The 20,198-nt window shown below is 36.8% G+C and overlaps 2 protein-coding genes and 1 long non-coding RNA gene across 3 annotated transcripts; 2 read left to right on the plus strand and 1 right to left on the minus strand.

The window, feature by feature from the left end:
• Positions 1-993: 993 nt before the first annotated feature.
• Positions 994-4,060, plus strand: LOC140851028 (uncharacterized). The gene is made up of 3 exons (XR_012133813.1): positions 994-1,141; positions 2,933-3,094; positions 3,932-4,060. It is a non-coding gene; the product is annotated as an uncharacterized lncRNA (long non-coding RNA).
• LOC105050290 (IAA-amino acid hydrolase ILR1-like 1) lies at positions 3,775-11,429 on the minus strand. Its single transcript, XM_010930250.4, has 5 exons — positions 10,862-11,429; positions 9,736-9,861; positions 8,597-8,911; positions 4,383-4,511; positions 3,775-4,289 (listed from the first exon to the last, which is right to left on the minus strand). The coding sequence occupies exons 1-5, from the start codon at positions 11,297-11,299 to the stop codon at positions 3,879-3,881; spliced, it is 1,419 nt and encodes a 472-aa protein (XP_010928552.1). The 5' UTR covers positions 11,300-11,429; the 3' UTR covers positions 3,775-3,878.
• A 5,311-nt stretch (positions 11,430-16,740) lies between these two features.
• Positions 16,741-18,512, plus strand: LOC105050289 (peroxidase 31). Its single transcript, XM_010930249.4, has one exon. The coding sequence runs from the start codon at positions 17,139-17,141 to the stop codon at positions 18,162-18,164; it is 1,026 nt and encodes a 341-aa protein (XP_010928551.1). The 5' UTR covers positions 16,741-17,138; the 3' UTR covers positions 18,165-18,512.
• Positions 18,513-20,198: the final 1,686 nt, after the last annotated feature.

The following is a 20,198-nucleotide window of genomic DNA, read 5'->3' on the forward strand; positions in this document are numbered from 1 at the left end:
TTTCATAGGGTATCCAAGCAAATTTGAATGTTTCAAAGAATATACACACAAAAAATTCTAATTTAATTTTTATCTATTTCATTTAGTTAGATTTAGACCCTCTTACTCTATAATGTAGTAACATATTACATAATATAATAACATGATGACGATATTATATAATATTTTATATATTAGAATACTATATTATATTTTATTTTTGTGCAAGATGGAACGATTATGTCCATCTTATAATAACATAATATACCTTATACACTTCACAAAGATATTTTTGATAAAAAAATTTAAAATAAAATAAATAAGATTATAAATTTTTATTGTTACATAATGTCCAATTCTACAACTATATCCATTCTATGTAAATGAACAAACTATATATTTATCTAACATCAGATTTAGATATTTTTTTTAGAGGTATATTACTATACATTAGAAAAAATATAGATGGTTACGATCTGTTTATCTTCTAGATAAGTAATTTTGATCTATCATTTGATAAAAAAATTATTATATATATATAAATTAATAAATTAAATAAATTTATTATTTTAATAGTATCTATTAATTTTTCTCTTTTAGAATAAGGAAAGAATTAACGAACCGAGAGAGATGTATTTATGTTAAGGATTTTTTGTATGTATATGCTTCTAAATTTTCAAATTTGTGTGAATATCCTCATAAAATTGTTATTTATATATATATCTTTATAAATTTTTTTTTGCATATCTGTTCATAAAAATATTTTAATTATTTTAATTTTAAACTGTTAATTTTTAATGATGTTAAATGATATGGGTATATATGTAAAAAAAATATTTTATGAGAATATATATATATATATATATATATATATATATATATATATATATATATATATATATATATATATATATATATAGATGTAGATATTAATTTTGGAAGAGTATTTATATAAATTTAAATACATGTAAAAAATTTATGAAAAAAATAATCAAGAAATAAAGGAGAGGGGAACAGACCGAGGAAGTGGACGAGGCGCTTGGCGGGGCTGGAGGGATGAGTTGGGGGAGATTCTTTCATAGAATAATTCTCATATTCTGCAGTAATTTACCTCCAAGCATCTGGAGTTCACACAGCTCTCATTTTCAAGACTTCGCAACAGGTTAGGTCCATCAACATACATCAAAACAGCTTGCCATCGTAGATGTGCAGATTGGGTTTGGAATTGGCATATCTCATGATGCTAGTTTCGTTTTTTGCCACCTTCCCTTTGTTATTGATTTTTAGTATAGGCACCACATGTCCGGTATGAATGGAAAAAGGACTCTAATATTTTGATTTGAGAGTTTGCTCCCATCTTATCCTCAATTTATGATGCTTCCCATCCCAAAATATTTTGAAAGTAGAAAAACATTTTGTCTTAGACTTTCTTACAAGGCTAATTGAGCTGCTATAAGCGGACTGAGGTAGATCCTCATAATTTATTTAATGAGCAATAAATTAAGGATTGCTCTCGTTAGAGCCAGGAGGGAAACTCTTTTACGATACTTCTTTATTGACTATTTTAAAGGATTCATTTCTCAGCATTTTATCTAGCTGAGAAGGTACGGTAGATACTGATGGCCTCAAGGCTGGATGATCTCATGTTGTATCATTTTGCCTTTACAGGTGATTCAGCAAAGTGCTTTTAACATTGAGATCTCTTGCTGTTATACAACATGTAATTCCTTGATACTTGAAATAAAATCTACAACTTATCTTGGTCTAGCTTCTCCGCTTCACTTATAATTTGATTAATGCAGCACCTTTCTTTGATATTCTTTGTGTGGCACTCTGACTTTGATAAGAACAATGCAACAACTTTAGTAGGCTAGCTCAACAAATTCTTAAGGCTTGCTTAATTGTTTCTGTATTATTGCTTTCCTGGGTTATGGTTTATGTTCACTGTGCACATTCATTGATCGTCCTCTACGCTTTCAGCTGTTTTCTGTGTGGATGATATATCATCACAGCTAATTATAACCAGAAGTGATTGGGCCGCCCACTGTTGCCATCTCTCAAGGCAATGATTCGTTGCCTATTTGAGATGAGAGACCCAGGGGATCTGTGTAATAATCCAGGACTTACTGGAAAAGCCTAGACAAAAGGTATTATTTAGGATCTTTGGCCCTACTTAGATACCCAAGACCTCCCCAAAACGCACGTGATGTGGGACTAAAAATATGACCATGCTGGTGCTCAGGATCTGCGTTAATTAACTTCAGGTTGAGGCAATTCCCCAAGTTGATTAATACTTACTCAGCTCGAATGTGTGCTTCAAAGTCTCATAATAATACCAATTTATAAGATTTCTATAATCTTTCCACTGATGGTACTTTTGTCTTTTGACTGCAAACTGTTTTCATATCGATTCATGTACTGTAGCATGGTTGGAGCTCTACACTATCATTCTCATGATTGAATCACATAAACAATTAATCTGGTCTGCCAACATATTCATTCTTTTAGATGTCTTCTTTTCTTGATGAGGGCAAGAATCTTGTGATATTATTTACATTAATCTTGGATGCAATTTTTACATCAAACCACCTCCATTGTTGTCTATGTATATTTAGATGCACATTAGCTTGGATATCAGGATAATTGTTCTCTGTAACTATATTTTTGCAGTTTTTTCCCTTGTTTTTCCACTTGCCCATTTCAGAAGCCTAAAGTAATCATTTATTACTCAATCCTATTTGATAGTGCCATGCACTTGATTCTGTTTTCATTGATTCATCATATTGTACAAGATATTACCCTCCTTCTTTGACGATGTTTATACTGATTATTAGGATGCACAAAAGATGTTAATAGCTTTGTTTCATGTGTAACTTCTTAGCATGCTGAACTTTATGGCTACTTGTGTAGTAAAGGTTTGAATTGGTGGTTCTAATTGGGGACTGGTGCATAGGGTATTGATACATACTGTACCATGTCAAGACATGGTCTGATATTTGGTGCTGGCCCAGAAAGGTGATACCAACTGCTGTGTGCTGGTACAGCAAAATACCAAGGGATGTATCAAGTACCAAGTCCCTAGTGGCACAAAATCTTAAATGCCTGGTGCGGACAGGTATGAACCAGTATTTCAACCCTTGCCTCCAATATACCTCTAATGTTACTTCTCATGGTTGGCCAGCATTATGCAGTTCTGTCATCTTTCATCGAGGCTTCTACAAGCTTGGTTACCACTAAAAAGTTTCATGAGCGTAAAGTAAAATAAGAAATAAAAAAAAAATCAAAAGCATCAAAAGACCTTTGTTGAATTAACACTCGTTTCCTTTCACTTGTTCAATTTCATCGTCCAGTTCATCTAGCAGTAGATATATTGTTTCCAGTAAAGACCCGAATACATTTGTTCCCAAAGTTGTGAAATTGAATTGACAAACATATCCCTGTTGTACATATTGAGCACTGGAAAAGAACGATTTCTGGTGTATAAGCAGCTCTATTTTATGTAAATGCTCTAACAATATTGTTGTGGTAATATGCAAAGTTATTACCATTTTCTTTATGCAGGAGACCATGCCTGCATTAAAGATAAATAATGTTAAATTGATTCACGAGTTAGTTCTGAAATTGTATATTATAACCAGTATCTGGATGTAATCATGACTTCTGAAATTATTAACAGCAAAATTTTTGCACTTCTCTCATGAAGCCGTATAAGGAGTATGTTTAATGCCATCATTGGGCTTTCTTACTTGCAATATTTTGTTTTTTAGTAGGCTTCTATATTTTTGCTTAGTGAGCTTCTCTGCAAAACAAAGACATGAGAAGGATATTTAGTAATGCCTTTTTGGGTGTACAACTGTTGCATATTACCTGATGCAAATACAATATCAATTGAAGATATATCACATGTTAGAATTAGAAGAAAAGTTAGGTGATTGTGCATTGCTGTTTGTAGATTGAAGAAGATAAACATGTGCAAAAGCTGCATGTATTGCTGCTCCAATAGGAAGTGCATCCTCATCAATAGTATAATAGGGGCTATGTTGTGGGTGTATGGATCCAATCTTCTCATTTCTAGTCCCAATGAGTAGCAGGGACCCAGGTATCTGCTCTAAATAGAAAGCAAAGTCCTCGCTGCCCATCACGCGTGGACTCATCTGTGTATTTGTGTTACCTACAACTTCTTTGGATACTTGTCGCACATATTCATAAATTCTATCGTCGTTTACGGTAGGTGGAATTGGAGGGTGCTGAGACTCAAAGAATTCGAGCCTTGCTGTGCATCGATATACTGCTACCTGTCCTTTGATAACCTAATACATGAGAAGGCTTAAAAGAATGATTTCTTTTCTCATTTCATGATGAAGATGTGACAGAATTGAAGTTGAAAGGACCGCAAGGCATACCTCCTCAATTCTTTGTTTGAGTACATCAAAACTTCTTTTTGTAAAGGCCCTAAAAGTCCCACCTACTGTGACTGAATCTGGAATAGTACTGTATGAGCTACCCCCATGAAAGCTGGATACTGAGATCACCTGCAGTATCAACATGATTGTGCTCTTTCAAATGCTAAAGTATCAGCTCAGCCTCTGTAAGAAAGTACATAGAAAACTATACTTTCTATTGTTTACACTTTACAGTGTTGAAGCAACTTTAGTTTATGTATCTGCAGCGAAGGAGCTGCTAGTATATTAAAGATTGGTTGAAAAATATAATTGTCTGTAGGGTTTTGAAACCTATTGATCAGGTAATGCACAATTAAAATAATGTCAAAAGAAAAGGGAAAAAGGAAACTCAGGAAAAGATTTGTCATTTTGTGGATTATAAATCTTTATAATGAACATAAACATCATTTTGTAGATTATGACCAATGAAACTCACAAATGAATAAACAGTGCCGAACAGCTTGATTAGTGGTGGGAAATCCTAACATAAATGATTGAGAACTAGTTAATGAGAAAATATAATTGTTTTACGCTAAGATTTGCAAAACTAGTACGTACTGGTGCCTGTTGATTTGGCATGGTATGGTCATATGGTATAGTAAGCATCCCAGACCTATGCAACGTCCCAACACTTTTCTTAGTCCTAGCAATGGTACTGCCCAAAGCTGGACGATATGAGTCGGTAGTAGTTGATTTCACTCAGTTTAGATTGGTATAGATTGGTTTGGCTCGTGTACCAAAACCGAACCTTGGTACTGTACCAATACTTTAGTTGTATGGTGCAGTATGGTATGGTCCATATGTAGTGGTATGAGGTGGTATGTTAAACCATGCTTTATGCCCGATAACTGGCTATCTGCAAAGTACACAGTCCAACTTTATAAAAGTCTCTTAGTCATAAAGAGAGATTTGATAATAGCTTAGGAATAGTAATCCATTGCATAAGAGTTAATTTTGCTGTAATGAGTTCAATTTTATTAACCTTGCAAGTACTTATGAATAAAATTAATTGTTATCAAAAGAACATATTGTGATCCTTCATTAGCACTCAAAATATAGATATATTTTAGAATATATATATATATATATATATATATATATATATATATATATATATATATATATATATATATATTGTTACCAATAGAAATTTAGGTCTCAGCAGGATGTTCCGTGGGACACCGAAATGGGGTACCATCTCTTGTATTGGGATAGACTGTCCTGCTAGCATCCCGACATCCCGATCGGGACGTTTTGAGACATCCTCTGTCCCAAGTGTCGGGACGGAGCAGGACGGCGATGTATCCCGTTCCATAAAAAAATCGGAACAGTCCCATCCTAAGAAATTTAAAACCTCAGTTACCAAATTATTTTTAAATAATATAGGTTTCATTAAGTATTGAAAATATAAAATTTTGTTTTGTAGAAATGTTCAATTATGTTCAAATGATACCCTTTTTGTTGGTATTCCATAATAATTTTGAAATTAGTCTCTTTTTCTTCTTAAATGGTATGCCATCCAATTTTTGTTAAAAAAAAAACTATTAGTTTTGTTGAGGGAATAATTAATTTATTAGTCAACCGATTATCATATGTAACTTCTTGCTGAAATTTAATGGTCATATGGGTTTTATTGATCATCCATATGCGATGACATGAAAAAAAGCCTATGGCAGGATTTTGTGGGTATTTCCAAATTCTTAACTATTGATCGGAAATTAAGGAAACCTAATTTTATCCTAAATATGATCGATCCTTGTTTTCTTCAGGCAGACCAATGGATTTGTTGAATAGTCCCTTAGTTGATGGATATTCAAGATTGATTTGTGATTTGCAAAAGGGAAAGACAAACAGAGAGTGACAGTTGTGCAACAATGTTTCCTTGACATCATCTAAACCACAGATGGATGACATGCCTCATTAATTTGTCATTTTTTTATTTGAATCTATGCATTTCCACCTTGAGTTGAGTAATCCAACTTGGCTTAGGTTATAGTGTTTTATAAGTGGCTGGAGGGATTGTATTGACTTTTGCCAACTGCATCATAGCTTATGCAGTTCAGGTTGATACAAGCCAATACTGCCACCAAATGTTAAGGGCAGCTACTTTACTGGTGAAAGGCTGGCATCAGTTTTACTTGCGCAATCATGCAGGGATCAAGTGCCCAGATATTTAGATGAATCCAACATGGAGAACTTTTAAAAACTGCAAGAAGGACATGTCAGTATCTTCATTGTGTAAAGATGCATGTATTTGATGAATGATGAACTAAACCTAATGCTCCTTGAATTCATATGACTGATAAAATATTTGCTAAATATTTTATAGTAATTATTTGTCATGTTGAAGGACCAAAAATAGACATTGGCCTGCACCATACATACTACACTCTGGTTGGTAAAAAGGCGCTTCTTTTTTGTATCCATATATGAGATATTCTCGGAGCGACCCTGAACAAAATGGTGGATTTATGTTTTCTATATGTCAGAAAAAGTTGCATTTTTTGATTAAAAGAATTGTTGGAGTGGATGGTGTTACTGCTCTGTTTTATCAGAGGGTGAGATTATTTGTTTGTTTAGCATCATCCATTTTTTATTTTTCTGAAATTCTTTGTGGGTCATCGACTGCTCTCCATGTTGTCTTGTTAATCAGTTTTAATCCCTTTATTTCATTGTGATATTTATTCTTCTCATACAATTAGAAATCATGGTTTTAGATAATTGATGACTATTCTTTTTTCTGGTACGGACTATTCTTGAATCACTCATCTTTATGCTATAAAAAGTCTTGATGAAGTGCTTTGAATGTTTCGGGTCATAGTAAAATAAAGTAGTACTTATTTTGAAAATTCATTTACTGTAAAGAATGATTACAGTTTGGTCTTAAATTTCTGCTGTACTGATACATGATAAAGTGATTACATGTAAAAACTTACGTGCAAGCATTCCTCAAAACTCAGCATTGGTGGTTAGGAAATTGCTCCGAAATCCACATTCCTCAAAAACTCAGCATTAGGTGAGGAAATTGCTCCTAATTCCACATTCCTCAAAAACCCTGCATTAGGTGAGGAAATTGCTCCTAATTCTTAAATGCTCATTTTAGGCACAATTTTCTCATCATTAGCATATACGAGCTTCTCCTTATTTCAAACTGGTGGATTCTGGCTTGTGGACTGGTTTGAATTCTTTCATGGCCACTGCTTCAGATCAATGCTGAAGTGCTTTTTAAATTGGAGATAGTTTGAATTCTTTCATGGTCACTGCTTCAGATCAATGCTGAAGTGCTTTTTAAATTGGAGATGTACAGGAAGCCCATGTTTATCTTGCTGTTTCTAATGAAAGTGGAACTTTATACTGTTTAAAGAAATTCAACACTGCTTCACTAGACTAGAGGTCTCCAACAATAACATGACAATAGTTTCTCGATTTTAAAATAGATATGGGATTGGTGTGCTGATTGTTATGTGGATGACATAGTTCTTAAAGTGAACTTGAGATAGGATAGAGGCTCTTCATGACAAATGATTTATAAGAGACCGCAAATGATTTATAAAAACAGATTTAGGGCATATTTGGCTATTCCTATATGATTGGACTGAAAAACTTATAGGATTTATGGATTGGGCAGTTCATTTAAGCATGTCCCTGTATCAACCAAACGCCACCCAGCACAAATCCTGTAGGAAGAAAAAAAGACCTCCATAGGTCCTTGTTCCCTTCCTGCAGCCCAAAGGCTAGGATTTGGGTTGAGTCTGGATAGGCTCTTAGAGAACATGGGCTAGATGGGCCAACATGCCCTATTCCTATAGAATTTTCAGCTCAATCCTATAGAAATATTCAAATAGGCCCCTAAAGATTTTTGTTTTCAACTCGATGATTATGCAGTAACCTTCTATTTGTATTGTGAAAGATTAGCCCACGTATGGATAGTGCTTCTTCGTTTAGTGCATGTCTTGAAAGATGCTGGAACCTCAGTATTCATATAAATCTCAAGGATTCAAAAGCAGCAGAGGAGGCCATAATCTCAACAAGGAGAATTCCTCTTTTCCTTGACCCCTAGAACTGTCATCCACGTAAAGCTATTACTGTATTTCTAGTGCAGTGACATTCTGCTCGGTATCATGCATTTCGGACTCGCGTTGTTTATTTGAGGATTAAGCAGATAAAAGACATACCTGAGAATCCAGAGGATCTGCTTCCCTTGAAATAAGATTTTGTAAGCTAATTATTGATGCAGATGCTGCCAAGATAGGATCAACTGAGTCGTGTGATGCTGCAGCATGACCTCCTCCTCCACTAATATGTGCTTTAAAGATTCCACATCCTGTTAGAAATTCACCAGGCCTGGAAGCAACAACCCCTGTAGGATATGCATAAGATACATGCATGCTAAATATGGCCTCTACATCTTTCAGTGCTCCTTCTTCGATCATCTGTACTGCTCCCACACCTCTTTCCTCAGCTGGTTGAAATATAAGAACCACTGTTCCCTGGTGTAGCAATGAAATGAAAATGACATATTGTTAAAGGAGTATAACAGGGAGTTCATCATTGTTCCAAAATGAGCCATAAAGCTGATTTATTAATGAATCCAAGAAGACAATTTCGAGTTGTAATATGTGAAATCCTTTTTGGTTAAAACAATTTGGTGTTATATTAATTGTGACTGCACATTTGTTCCCATTATATGGTATTTGTGTCACACAGAAGAATTAGTGATCCAAAAAGGACAGTCCAATGCATGCGACTCCTGTTGTTGATGGGTCTGAGGAGGGTTAGAGTATGCAGCCTTACCCCCACACATAGGGAAGCTGTTTTCATGTTTGAAACCTATGACCTTCAGATCACAATCAAGCAATCTTACTGTCGCACCAAAGCTTGTCCTTAGAATGCTCACCCTCATAGTTAGTTATCTACTAAGATTAACTTTTGAGACAGTACAAGCGACGGCTGAATAAATCCATATAAAAGAACATTCCTAAAGCATTTTTGAACTGTAGAATATATGCATTCTTTATTGTGGAGTTGGAGATGCAGTTAGATTAATGGACATCAGATCTTGCCAAAAGATCAGAACTTACATATAGAGAAACACACAGATAGATTAGTTTGGCTCACATGTAACCAAATGGGGGAGGACAAAGTGGATGATACACCACCTCTTGGCTACTGTATAATTGTAGAGAATTGAAGATTATCAAGGCTTGAAGAAATATTTATTAGACAATTATACACCATCTCCTATTGGTTACATGTTAGATATTGAAGCAAGCAAATCAGCATTACAATTTGGTAAAGGATCTTACGATTTTACCTGCAATGTTTCCTTGATATCCTGCAGTATTTTTGCTGCCCCCAGAAGCATACTGACATGTGCATCATGTCCACATGCATGCATTTTTCCATCTATTTTGCTTTTGTGCTCCCATTCAACCAGTTCCTGCACAGAAATATTAAACCTGTAGTTTCAGAATAATTTTTTTAGGACATTGCACATAAACTATTAAAATTTTTGTTCATGATGTGTTATGAAATCAAAGTTCAATATATATCACTAGTTTATTGCAAGTCACAACTGATCTGTGTTACATTTCGATATCTTGAAGCTTCAATAAGAACAAGCTAGAACCAGGTATCTGTAGACCGATTAGTCGAGGATATTAACTTGAAAAAAGCATCTAGTAAGTGTTTACAACAGGGACTAGGATGGTACATCATGGATATTCTTTCACACAGTGATGATCCAAAATAATGTAGACTGTGAGAAGACTTCATTGTGAATCACACATACATACATACATACATACGTACACACATACATGCATACATACATATGTACGTACGTATGTATGTACCTATACATCCATACATACATATATTCATCACCTTTTTTGATTATGCAGTCTGAAAGTAATTCTGCAGTCTTGAAAAGCTTATTCAACATGATATTCTTCATTAAGAACATAGCATAATCCTGAACCTGAAAATGTAATTTATCCAAATACGAAGCATATAGGAGATAGTGGTCTTTCACCTCGTTGCATTTGGATTTTGGATCACTGAGCTGGATTATTTCAACCATAAGCAACCTGAACAGTAGTCCTAGAATGTAAGATGAGACCGGGCAAGTTTTTGCGTGTGATGTTTCAATCAAAAATAAATAATGACAGCAGCATATTATAGATATCTATATGTCTGTGGGCAACGTGACTATTGCTTTCAACTATGGACACCAATATCTTTTTCTTTAATGGCTTCTTAATTTCTTGACTGCATGCCTGTTCCATCTCCATCAGCAATGCCCAGTAATTATTAAGGTACAGTAAATATATTTTGTCCCACATAACACTAACTGGAATGAGAACTTTTATTCTGGAGTCTTTTTCATGAGACCTCTGTTTTTTATCTATCCACGGAAAGAAAGCAGAAAAAGAACCTACCTGAATTGGCAAAGCATCCATGTCTGCTCTGAGAGCCACAGAAGGTGGAAGTCCGGTCCCTATGGTGGCCACTACGCCGGTGCCTGCGATCGGCCACCTATACTTGACGCCCATGAGGTCAAGCTCTCGTCTGATGAGCTCACTTGTCTGCAACTCCTCATGTGCCAGCTCTGGGTACTCATGGATCTCCCTCCTCACCTTCCTGAGCCAGTCCACAGTCTGTTGAAGATTACCCAGCCTGACAATCTCATCTATCAAGGAGCCATCTCTCACAAAATGACGACCATTCGAAGGTGTTTTGCGATTAATTGATGAATGGTTGCTGCCAACGGAGCCCGAGGCTTCAGTATCTAACAATAAGGATTCCGTGCTCACGGCCAAGGATGCAATTGAGAGGAAGATCACAGCGATGTTGAAGTAGCTCATGGACTGCTCCATGCTACAGTGAACTAGTGAGCAAAGCAATGCAGCAGAGGGTTGCTTGGATTTTCTCCTTTCGGTTCTTTTTGGCACGGTAGCTCTCCCTCGTTTCAAAAGTGGGTGCCGTGGAGATGACCAGATACAACCAAAAGTCCTACCTTCTTTTCTCTTCTTTTTCTTTTTTTAACGATATTATCACAGTTATATGCGTGTGGGAAGGCCTCCACGTCATCATAGGGGCCGATCATCTCAGATTGTCCATTGTCACGGAAGCGAGATGATTGGTCTGGAAAAAAAAAATATATATCTCTCATCTATTGCCATGTACATAAACACAAAATTGAACACGTCTCTACAGCACGCTTGAAAGTGACTCGAAAAAGATAGGAAGGGTTCCGAGTTATCACAAAAAAGAAAAAAAAAAAAAAACTAACATTCTTTAAAAAAAAAAAAAAAAAAGATAGCGGTCAACCAATCCAACCACAAATCAACACGCATGCATGTATTGCTCTAGTTTTCAGTTTCTGTTTTTTTCCGTGCGCGCGCATTGGTTTGTGGATAGATTGATTTACCATCGAGCTCAGGGATCTGGTCCCACCAACAATTTTTTGCGGTGCCGGTATAATTTCTCATTCACGTGGGGCTCCGCTTCAAATTGACGGCTACAGTGGCACGGTGTTTCGGTCCCGCCGGTGCGCTGGATCAGCGCGGGGCGGGGAAGTATGGTCCCAATTTTTTTGTTTTAAAAGTGAGATTATGCTTCCAGTCGTGGACCACACGGTTCCGTTAGCATTTGATTCCACTGCAATGTGGTGCATATGATCTGCGTGAATTGCTATTTGGGGAATGGTTGGTGGGACGTTGTCCTACAAGCTTGCTTTATGGGCTTCTTTCCCGTACTCCTGCCATACAGAGCTCTTACGGGCAAATAAAGCATTAATGAAGTTTGGAGACTTTGCTGAATGTGTATTTTGGTGGTTTGTGGATCTTGCGAAAGCTTAATTTTAGAGAACTCAGAATGGTTCATCTCAGTGTTGCATACCGTCAAACGCGATCGTAAAGCTTCTTTGAGACCTTGCTGGATTTAAGCCAAGACCCATCCTTTCTGAATGAGTACCAAAAGAGCATCAAAGGAATGTAATGCACAAGTGGAAGGAATCAATCTTATGAGACCCCATTAAATATGACCAACTTAAACAACGAGTCAGCAGCTATAACAGATCTGTCCGAAAGCTAATGGAGTTGAAGGTTTGGTGCGTTTCTGGAATGTGCGTCAGCAAATTTTTTTGGGTACTTTGGACAATAAAATATGGGACCCAAAACACCGTCATTACGAGAGGTTAAATGTTTAATTTGGTGGAAATGGTATGGATGACGCCGATAGATACCGGAAACATGGGGACCACGATATCCTTGCGAGGACGAGGCGGCATAAAAAGGGTGCGTTTGACCGAGATGGGTCGAGGGAGGGAAAATTGGGCATATTTGAACAATGCGGACTTTTCGTGCAAAATTGATCTTTTAAGTGATCTTCTTTTCCAAACTTGGCATACACGGGAAGAGAGCTACGTTGCTTTTTCGTCGAGTTACGTTCCCACATGGAAATGCTTCTTGGACCCAAATATGGGACGAGTACATTGGACGAGCCAGACGTCGGAAACTGACCCAAAGCATGAAGTTTAGGGAAGAAAAAAATAAACCCAATAAGTTATTTGGTCAGGTTTGGCTTCTCAAATTAGATCCGAAATATTTTTGGATGGGGCTTAAGTTAGATATATATCCATGCCAAGAACCCAAAATCTGACTTGATTACACGCATATATACAAATATATATACATTTCTATGTATGTGGCTATCAATTTTTTTATCATAAAAGAAAAAATAATCAAGCAGACGCCATGTAATTTGGGGCAGTCTTTTTTTCATATGTTTGTTATGATTTAATATTTATGCTGAGCTTGATTATTTAGAATATATATATATTTTAAAATTTTTCCATGATTTTTAGTTATATGGATATTTAGGTAATAAAAGTAACTGCTGAATATCTACCCTCTTTCAATAATTTGCTATATTTTTTAAGTTATTCTTTATGTCTCGTAGCATTTTGGTTATATCAAAAATAATCTTAAAAAATAGTCCAAAAATATAGCAAAATAACTTATCGGTAATCAATCTTTTTGGATCCAACATGGATATAGAGTTTTAACTGGTTTAAGGTGTGAGTTTAGATCTACCAAATATATTTTGGATTTGGCTGTGGATATGGTTAAACCTGATCCACTAACACCATTTTGTCGTGGCCATGGAAGATGGCAGCGGAGAGAAGGGTGGTGACCGGCAAAAGAAGGGGTGGAGGAGAAAAGGAAGGGTGGCGTAAAAGGAGAAAAGGGCCGGAGAAAGTGGTCCAATCATCCAAGAAGGAGCTGTTAATTTGGTCGGGTCGAGATGAGAGGCGCTCGGGCTGACCATAGGAGGAGAAAAAAAAGAAAAATTTTTTATGCACCACAGGAGTGTAAAAAATTCGATGAAGAGTATGCTATTTTTGTGATTGGTCTACGTAGTTATCATTTCCTTCTTTTGAATGATGAAAATGCTTCTATTTTTTTTAAAAAAAATTGACATCTTATGTTCATATTATGATATTCTATGTGCAGAAAGTCATAATATTGACGCAGAATGTCATAATATGTCATAGGATGTCATAATTTTTTTTAAAGAGTAGGAATATTTTCGTCATTCAAAAATTTCAAATGATAAAATAGAACTGCAGGCAATAAATGCATAACATCCTGTATGCATAAAATTATAATTTGACGCAAGATATCATAATATGTCACATGATATCATAATTTTTTAGACCATATTATGACATCCAGCATATAGAAAGTCATAATATATCATAGGATGTCATAATTTTTTTCAAAGAATAATGATATTTTTGTTATATAAAAAATTTTTAAATAAAATATGTTAAAAGTGATAACTATATAGATAAATCACATAAAATAATTTATTCTACATCGGATTTTCTATACTGTCTGTGGCGCACCAAGAATTTTTCGGAAAAAGAAGGTGCCCAGTGTATGCTTTGAGGCCTGGTCCAGTTTAGATAAGGATAGAGTCGGTAAAAGAAAGGGTGCAGAACGCGCACCCAAAAATACTATAGCGCGAGCCCAGTTAGCTGAACGGGCGTAACGCGCCACATGCCGTCGGCCCACAGACAGCTGTTTTCCATTCACGTGAGTCTCGGCTGCATCCTGCAATGTATCATTAGCTTAAGCTTGGTAACAATAAATAAAACAATACGCAGAAAACCATAACAGAGCTTCCATCGTTTCGATAGATCCAAAGAGCCCCACATCCATGTGATATTTCTGTCCATCCACCTTCCGTTCCTCTCCTTCCAAATAAAACATTGTATACTTACTAGAATCATCGATCTTTCTTCACCATATTAACCATTGGATCATTCTTGTACAGCTGTTAAAGCACACTGAACTCTATTTTATATATCTACATAAATTTTATAATGACTGTTACGTAATCCAATGATGCACATCATGAAGAAAAAATAAACCGTTCTTTTGCATGAAAGATTGATGAATGCGGTGACATATGCATGCTTTAACCATCTATGCAACTTCTCTGGTATTATTGTGCAATCCTATGTGACCCGAATCTATTTCTATTTAGCATCCAAACTCATCTTTACATGTGTATGGAAAATATTTGGATAGATTTAGTCTACCGCATGCTTCATAAACAAACCCAATGAAACAATGCCACAACAATATACAGAGATATATTGAGTAGTTAAACAACGGTATGTTGAGGTAGTTACAAGATTAAATAGTAGCATCGTGGAATGATTATAAAATTTTTAAAATCAAAATACTAATATGACATCATTTTATTGATTTTATCTATAGGATATGTGGTAGGTTAAGCCCATTCAAAAAAAATTTTTCCGGCTATCATAGGTACTCATGCAAGCGATATATTCTCCTTATAGATGATGCAATGTTTACATTGGAGACTCAAACTGAGGCCATTATGGTCTGCAAATTCTGCCCCCTGTTTGCCTCTTTTATATATATATATATATATATAATTTTATTTAGGATCTATTCTTTGATGGATAAATATTATAGCAAAATTTGTCAACTTTTTCATTTACCAATTTATTTATATTTTTATAATTTTTAAGATAGGTAAGTTTCTTTCTTATGAATAGCATTTACACATGAAATGAGAAAAATCTTATCCATCTAAGGGATGGCTAAATCATTTTTCCATCAACTAGAAAAGTAACCCTTTTAATTCATTCCTAATATACTCTTAACCTTATAAGAATATAATATAATATTTATATAATATAATATAATATAATAATATATAATAATATAATACTATAATATATTATATATTAATATTTATAATATATTATACTATATTATTATATATAATAATATTATATAATATATAATATATTATATTAATATCTTATAATATTATAATATAATATAATATTATAGCATATTATAATATAATAATGTATAACAATAAAATAAAATAAAATATTAATATTTTATATTATAATAAATAATAATATAATATAATATAATAATATATAATAATAAAATATATTATATTATATATTTATATAATACTATAATAATATTATAATATATTATAATAATATAATAATATACAGCAAGATAATAATATAATATATAATATATTAATATTTTTAATATATTATACTATATTATAATATATAATAATATAATATAATATAATATATATTATATTATAATAATATATAATAATAAAATAATATAATATATTAATATTTTATGATGCTAGGAATTATTAAGCCCATGGGGAATCGACGATTCTTCCGTATCTCAACTAAGCATAATAGAAAGGATTTCCGTGTGACCAAAAAACAACTAAAGTATTTAACTACTATAATATTATAAATAATAATATAATATATTCTTGCATATCAGTATATATTAATATAATACAATGTAATATATTATATTATATTATAATAATATAATATATTATATTATAATATATTATAATGTAAGAATATAATATTATATTATATTATACAAATATAAGATATTATTATAATATAATATATTATAATAATATAATATAATATAATATAATATAATAAAAAATATTATGAGAAATATAGGTGGATCATAGCAATTTATTCAAAAAAATAATAGTACAAAAGAACATAGATAACAAATTTTTAAACTATTTTATAATATATATAAAAAATATAAATAAATTATTTTTTATTTAAATATTATTTAAAAATATTTATTAAAAAAATATAATTTTTTGAATAAATCTTCTATCCGCATAAGAGCGGATCCTTCAAGCAATTAAAGGTAATTTGCTTTTGGCCCTCTTCTCTCCCCTCCAGCATTCCACGAGCCGTTACCCACTTACTGTCATACCGTGATCCACGCCCTGTGTCTTCCTCTGCTATCCGGTATCTCTCCTCATCACCCATCTTACAAATATATCCAATTAAAACCACTCCCCAGCTCCCAATCTCTCCCCCCCCGAAATCTCTCCCCGCCACAATTTCCCTTCACCCCCCATTTCCTCTCCTCCCCTCCCCGTTCTCTCTTTCTTACTCCCCTCTTTTCCCAAAACGGAACCGATCTGCTTCCCCTCGGACCGCCCCCCACTCCCCTAATCTCGAGAGGAGGCAGATCCATTCATTAGGATAAAAGCTCGAATAATTAAAGACCCTCCCGAGACCCAAACCCAAATTGAAGGAGAAGGAAAGAAGGAAGGGAGGAAAAGAAGTGAGTGTTCGAGAGGATGGCGAGCCATCTCCAGCACCGGGCCCATTCCTTCTCCTCGGCCCTCCTCGCGGCGGTGCTCGCGGTGGCGGTGGCCCTGTCCCTCCCAGCGCCGTCGGCTGCGAAGCTGACGCCCAACTACTACCGAAAGACGTGCCCCCGGGCGGCGGAGATCGTGACGCAGGTCGTGACCGGCAAGCAGATCGCCAACCCCACCACCGCCGCGGGCACCCTCCGCCTCTTCTTCCACGACTGCTTCGTCGGGGGCTGCGACGCCTCCGTCCTCATCTCCACCAACGCCTTCAACCGCGCCGAGCGCGACGCCGACATCAACCTCTCCCTCCCCGGCGACGGCTTCGACGTCGTGGTCCGCGCCAAGACCCAGCTGGAGATCGAGTGCCCCGGCATCGTCTCCTGCTCCGACGTCCTCGCCCTCGCCACCCGCGACCTCGTCACCATGCTCGGCGGGCCCTTCTACCCCGTCCTCCTCGGCCGCAAGGACGCCCTCGCCTCCAAGGCCGACACCGTCGAGGGCAACCTCCCCCGCCCCAACATGACCGTCTCCCAGATGATCTCCATCTTCGCCGCCAAGGGCTTCACCGTCCAGGAGATGGTCGCCCTCTCCGGCGCCCACACCGTCGGCTTCTCTCACTGCAAGGAGTTCGCCCACCGGATCTACAACCACAACAACGGCGGCCAGAACGCCTTCGACCCCTCGATGAACCCCAAGTTCGCGGAGGCGCTCCAGAAGGCCTGCGCCAACTACATCAAGGACGAGACCATCGCCACCTTCAACGACATCATGACGCCGGGCAAGTTCGACAACATGTACTTCAAGAACCTGGCCAGGGGCCTGGGGCTCTTGGCGTCCGACCAGCTTCTTATGTCGGATCCGAGGACGAAGCCCTTCGTCCAGCTCTACGCCGCCAACAACACCGCCTTCTTCAACGACTTCGCGCACGCCATGGTGAAGCTCAGCGTGTACGGGGTGAAGACCGGGAGGAAGGGGGAGGTCCGGCGGAGGTGCGACAACTTCAACAATTGATTGATCTGAGATGAGGAGACGTCCTCCTTGATCCTTGTTGCCGTTTTGTTTGGATTGGAATAGATTAATTATTTATTGCTCCTGGAGAGTTGAGCGGGAAGGGATTGTGGATTTGAAGTTGGCATTCATCTGTTGTTGTGATCAACGGATATGATGAGAATGGGGGAGATCAAAATTCTTTTTCATTCTGATGAAGATATGTTGTTACTAATATAAGTGTTATATATATGTATTCTCTTTGTATATCAATTCTTTTGGCGATATAACCTCTGGTGATGATTATGGTGTGAGGTATATGCCAACCTGTTCATCTAGTCTAGCCTAATTTATAAAAGGTTTGGTGCTTAATTCCTCTGCCCCCCCCCCCCCCCTTTCTCCCCGTTCTTTGAATCTTGCACAGTGAAAGGGAGATTTTCTTTCTTATTACGCGCAGAGATGGAAATTATATGAAAATGTCACCAATGTTCAAGATCTTTGGCTTTCTTCCGGAGTGGACTTTTACGGTGCTGAGCTACGAGGTCATCTTGTCATGCAATGGTATCCGTAGATGGAGAATTCAGGCAATTGTTGGAACATCTCTAGTTTTATTTAATAATTTTCCCTTCATTCGGTTAGATAACGAAATCAGTTGCATTTTAAAGTCTGCGTTGTTATTTGGCGTTTTGCAGGGTAGGGCATGCCATGTTGCACGATCGCCGGGAAAGAATGGCACCGTTTTTTTTTTTCTGTTAAAAAAAGGTTGTCATTTTCAGTCCGTCCTTGCCAGTGTTTGTAAGATGCCCAAAGACACAGTCATTCATTCCGTTGCAACTTGGAATACTACATTTCCTCGTAAACAAGCACGTCGAGCAGAGCTGATGGCGGACAGGTTCTCACTCTCTGTGAATAGGACTCTGTTGCCGATTAGAATAGTGGATCGCATCAGTGAAGATGGCAGATGAAGAGGCTTAAGATTCTCTAGTTTGAAATCTAGGTGACGGTGCCGAACATAAAGGGAATCCGCTAGTCTCCAAACTAGTTCACGAAAGTAGTCTTCCACACTGATAACTGGAAGGCAATATTGCCTTTGTATTTGGGCAAAATATACGCCATTTTGTACGCCATCCTCGCTGGATTTTGTTATTTTGTTCGGATTTTATTGGGCACAAAAAACTCGCGTGGAATGAAACAGAGACAAGACAGAGAACAGGGGCCATGGTCACATCGATCAAGGAAAATGGGAATGACAGAGTTCCCCCATACTTCCGGGGGATCAAAAATCGATCAACAAGCCTTATCCAAACCCATTAATTCCAGAACACGAGATTCCCTTAAGCCTAGCTGCGCGAAGTCAATGCAGGCTGTTCTCGCCGCTTTCGCCTGACAACAACTAGAAATACAAAAATGCTTCGCATTGGCACATCAGATAGAGTTGCGTAAACATACATTGCCTGGTTGGGAGACTCCCCCATTTCGACAAACAGATTTGCGAGACCAGGTTTGTGGCCTGTGCTCCATTGTTCGGACCTTGATCTATTCGTTCTCTCATGGATCTGAGTCCAGCTTCATAGCGGATCTAGACGATTTGACCTTCCCGGAACGGCTTACAGGTTTGCGTCCGGCCGTTGAGGCCTCAAGTCTTGGCTAAAACTCGATTTGTCTTGAAGAAAACGCATACCATGTCAGGTCCTGAAAACCTAATTATACTTCCAGGTCTACTTAGCTAAAGAATGGTCAAGAGCCTCAGCAAAAGAAACTGCTCAAATCGGTGATGCCCAGTAGCCTCGACCTGGCTGCTCTGTAGATAAGCACAATGCCTCTCTCGTCAGAGAGGAGGGGAGAATCTGATTGATTGATAGTCTCCTATAAGACCGGCCAAGGCATTCACGAAGTAACACGACGGGAAGGACAATTCACGTTTAGAACTGCCTAGAGATAAAAACTGAAAAGGAAAAAAAGACATGCCATCCGAGTACGATTAATCTGCCCATGCTCGAGAGCTGGAAACGATAAAAAATTTGAACATGTAGGCGGATCTCGGAAGTTCTAGCATTT

This window comes from Elaeis guineensis, chromosome 8 (assembly GCF_000442705.2).
Source record: "Elaeis guineensis isolate ETL-2024a chromosome 8, EG11, whole genome shotgun sequence".
NCBI classification, from domain to species: domain Eukaryota; kingdom Viridiplantae; phylum Streptophyta; class Magnoliopsida; order Arecales; family Arecaceae; genus Elaeis; species Elaeis guineensis.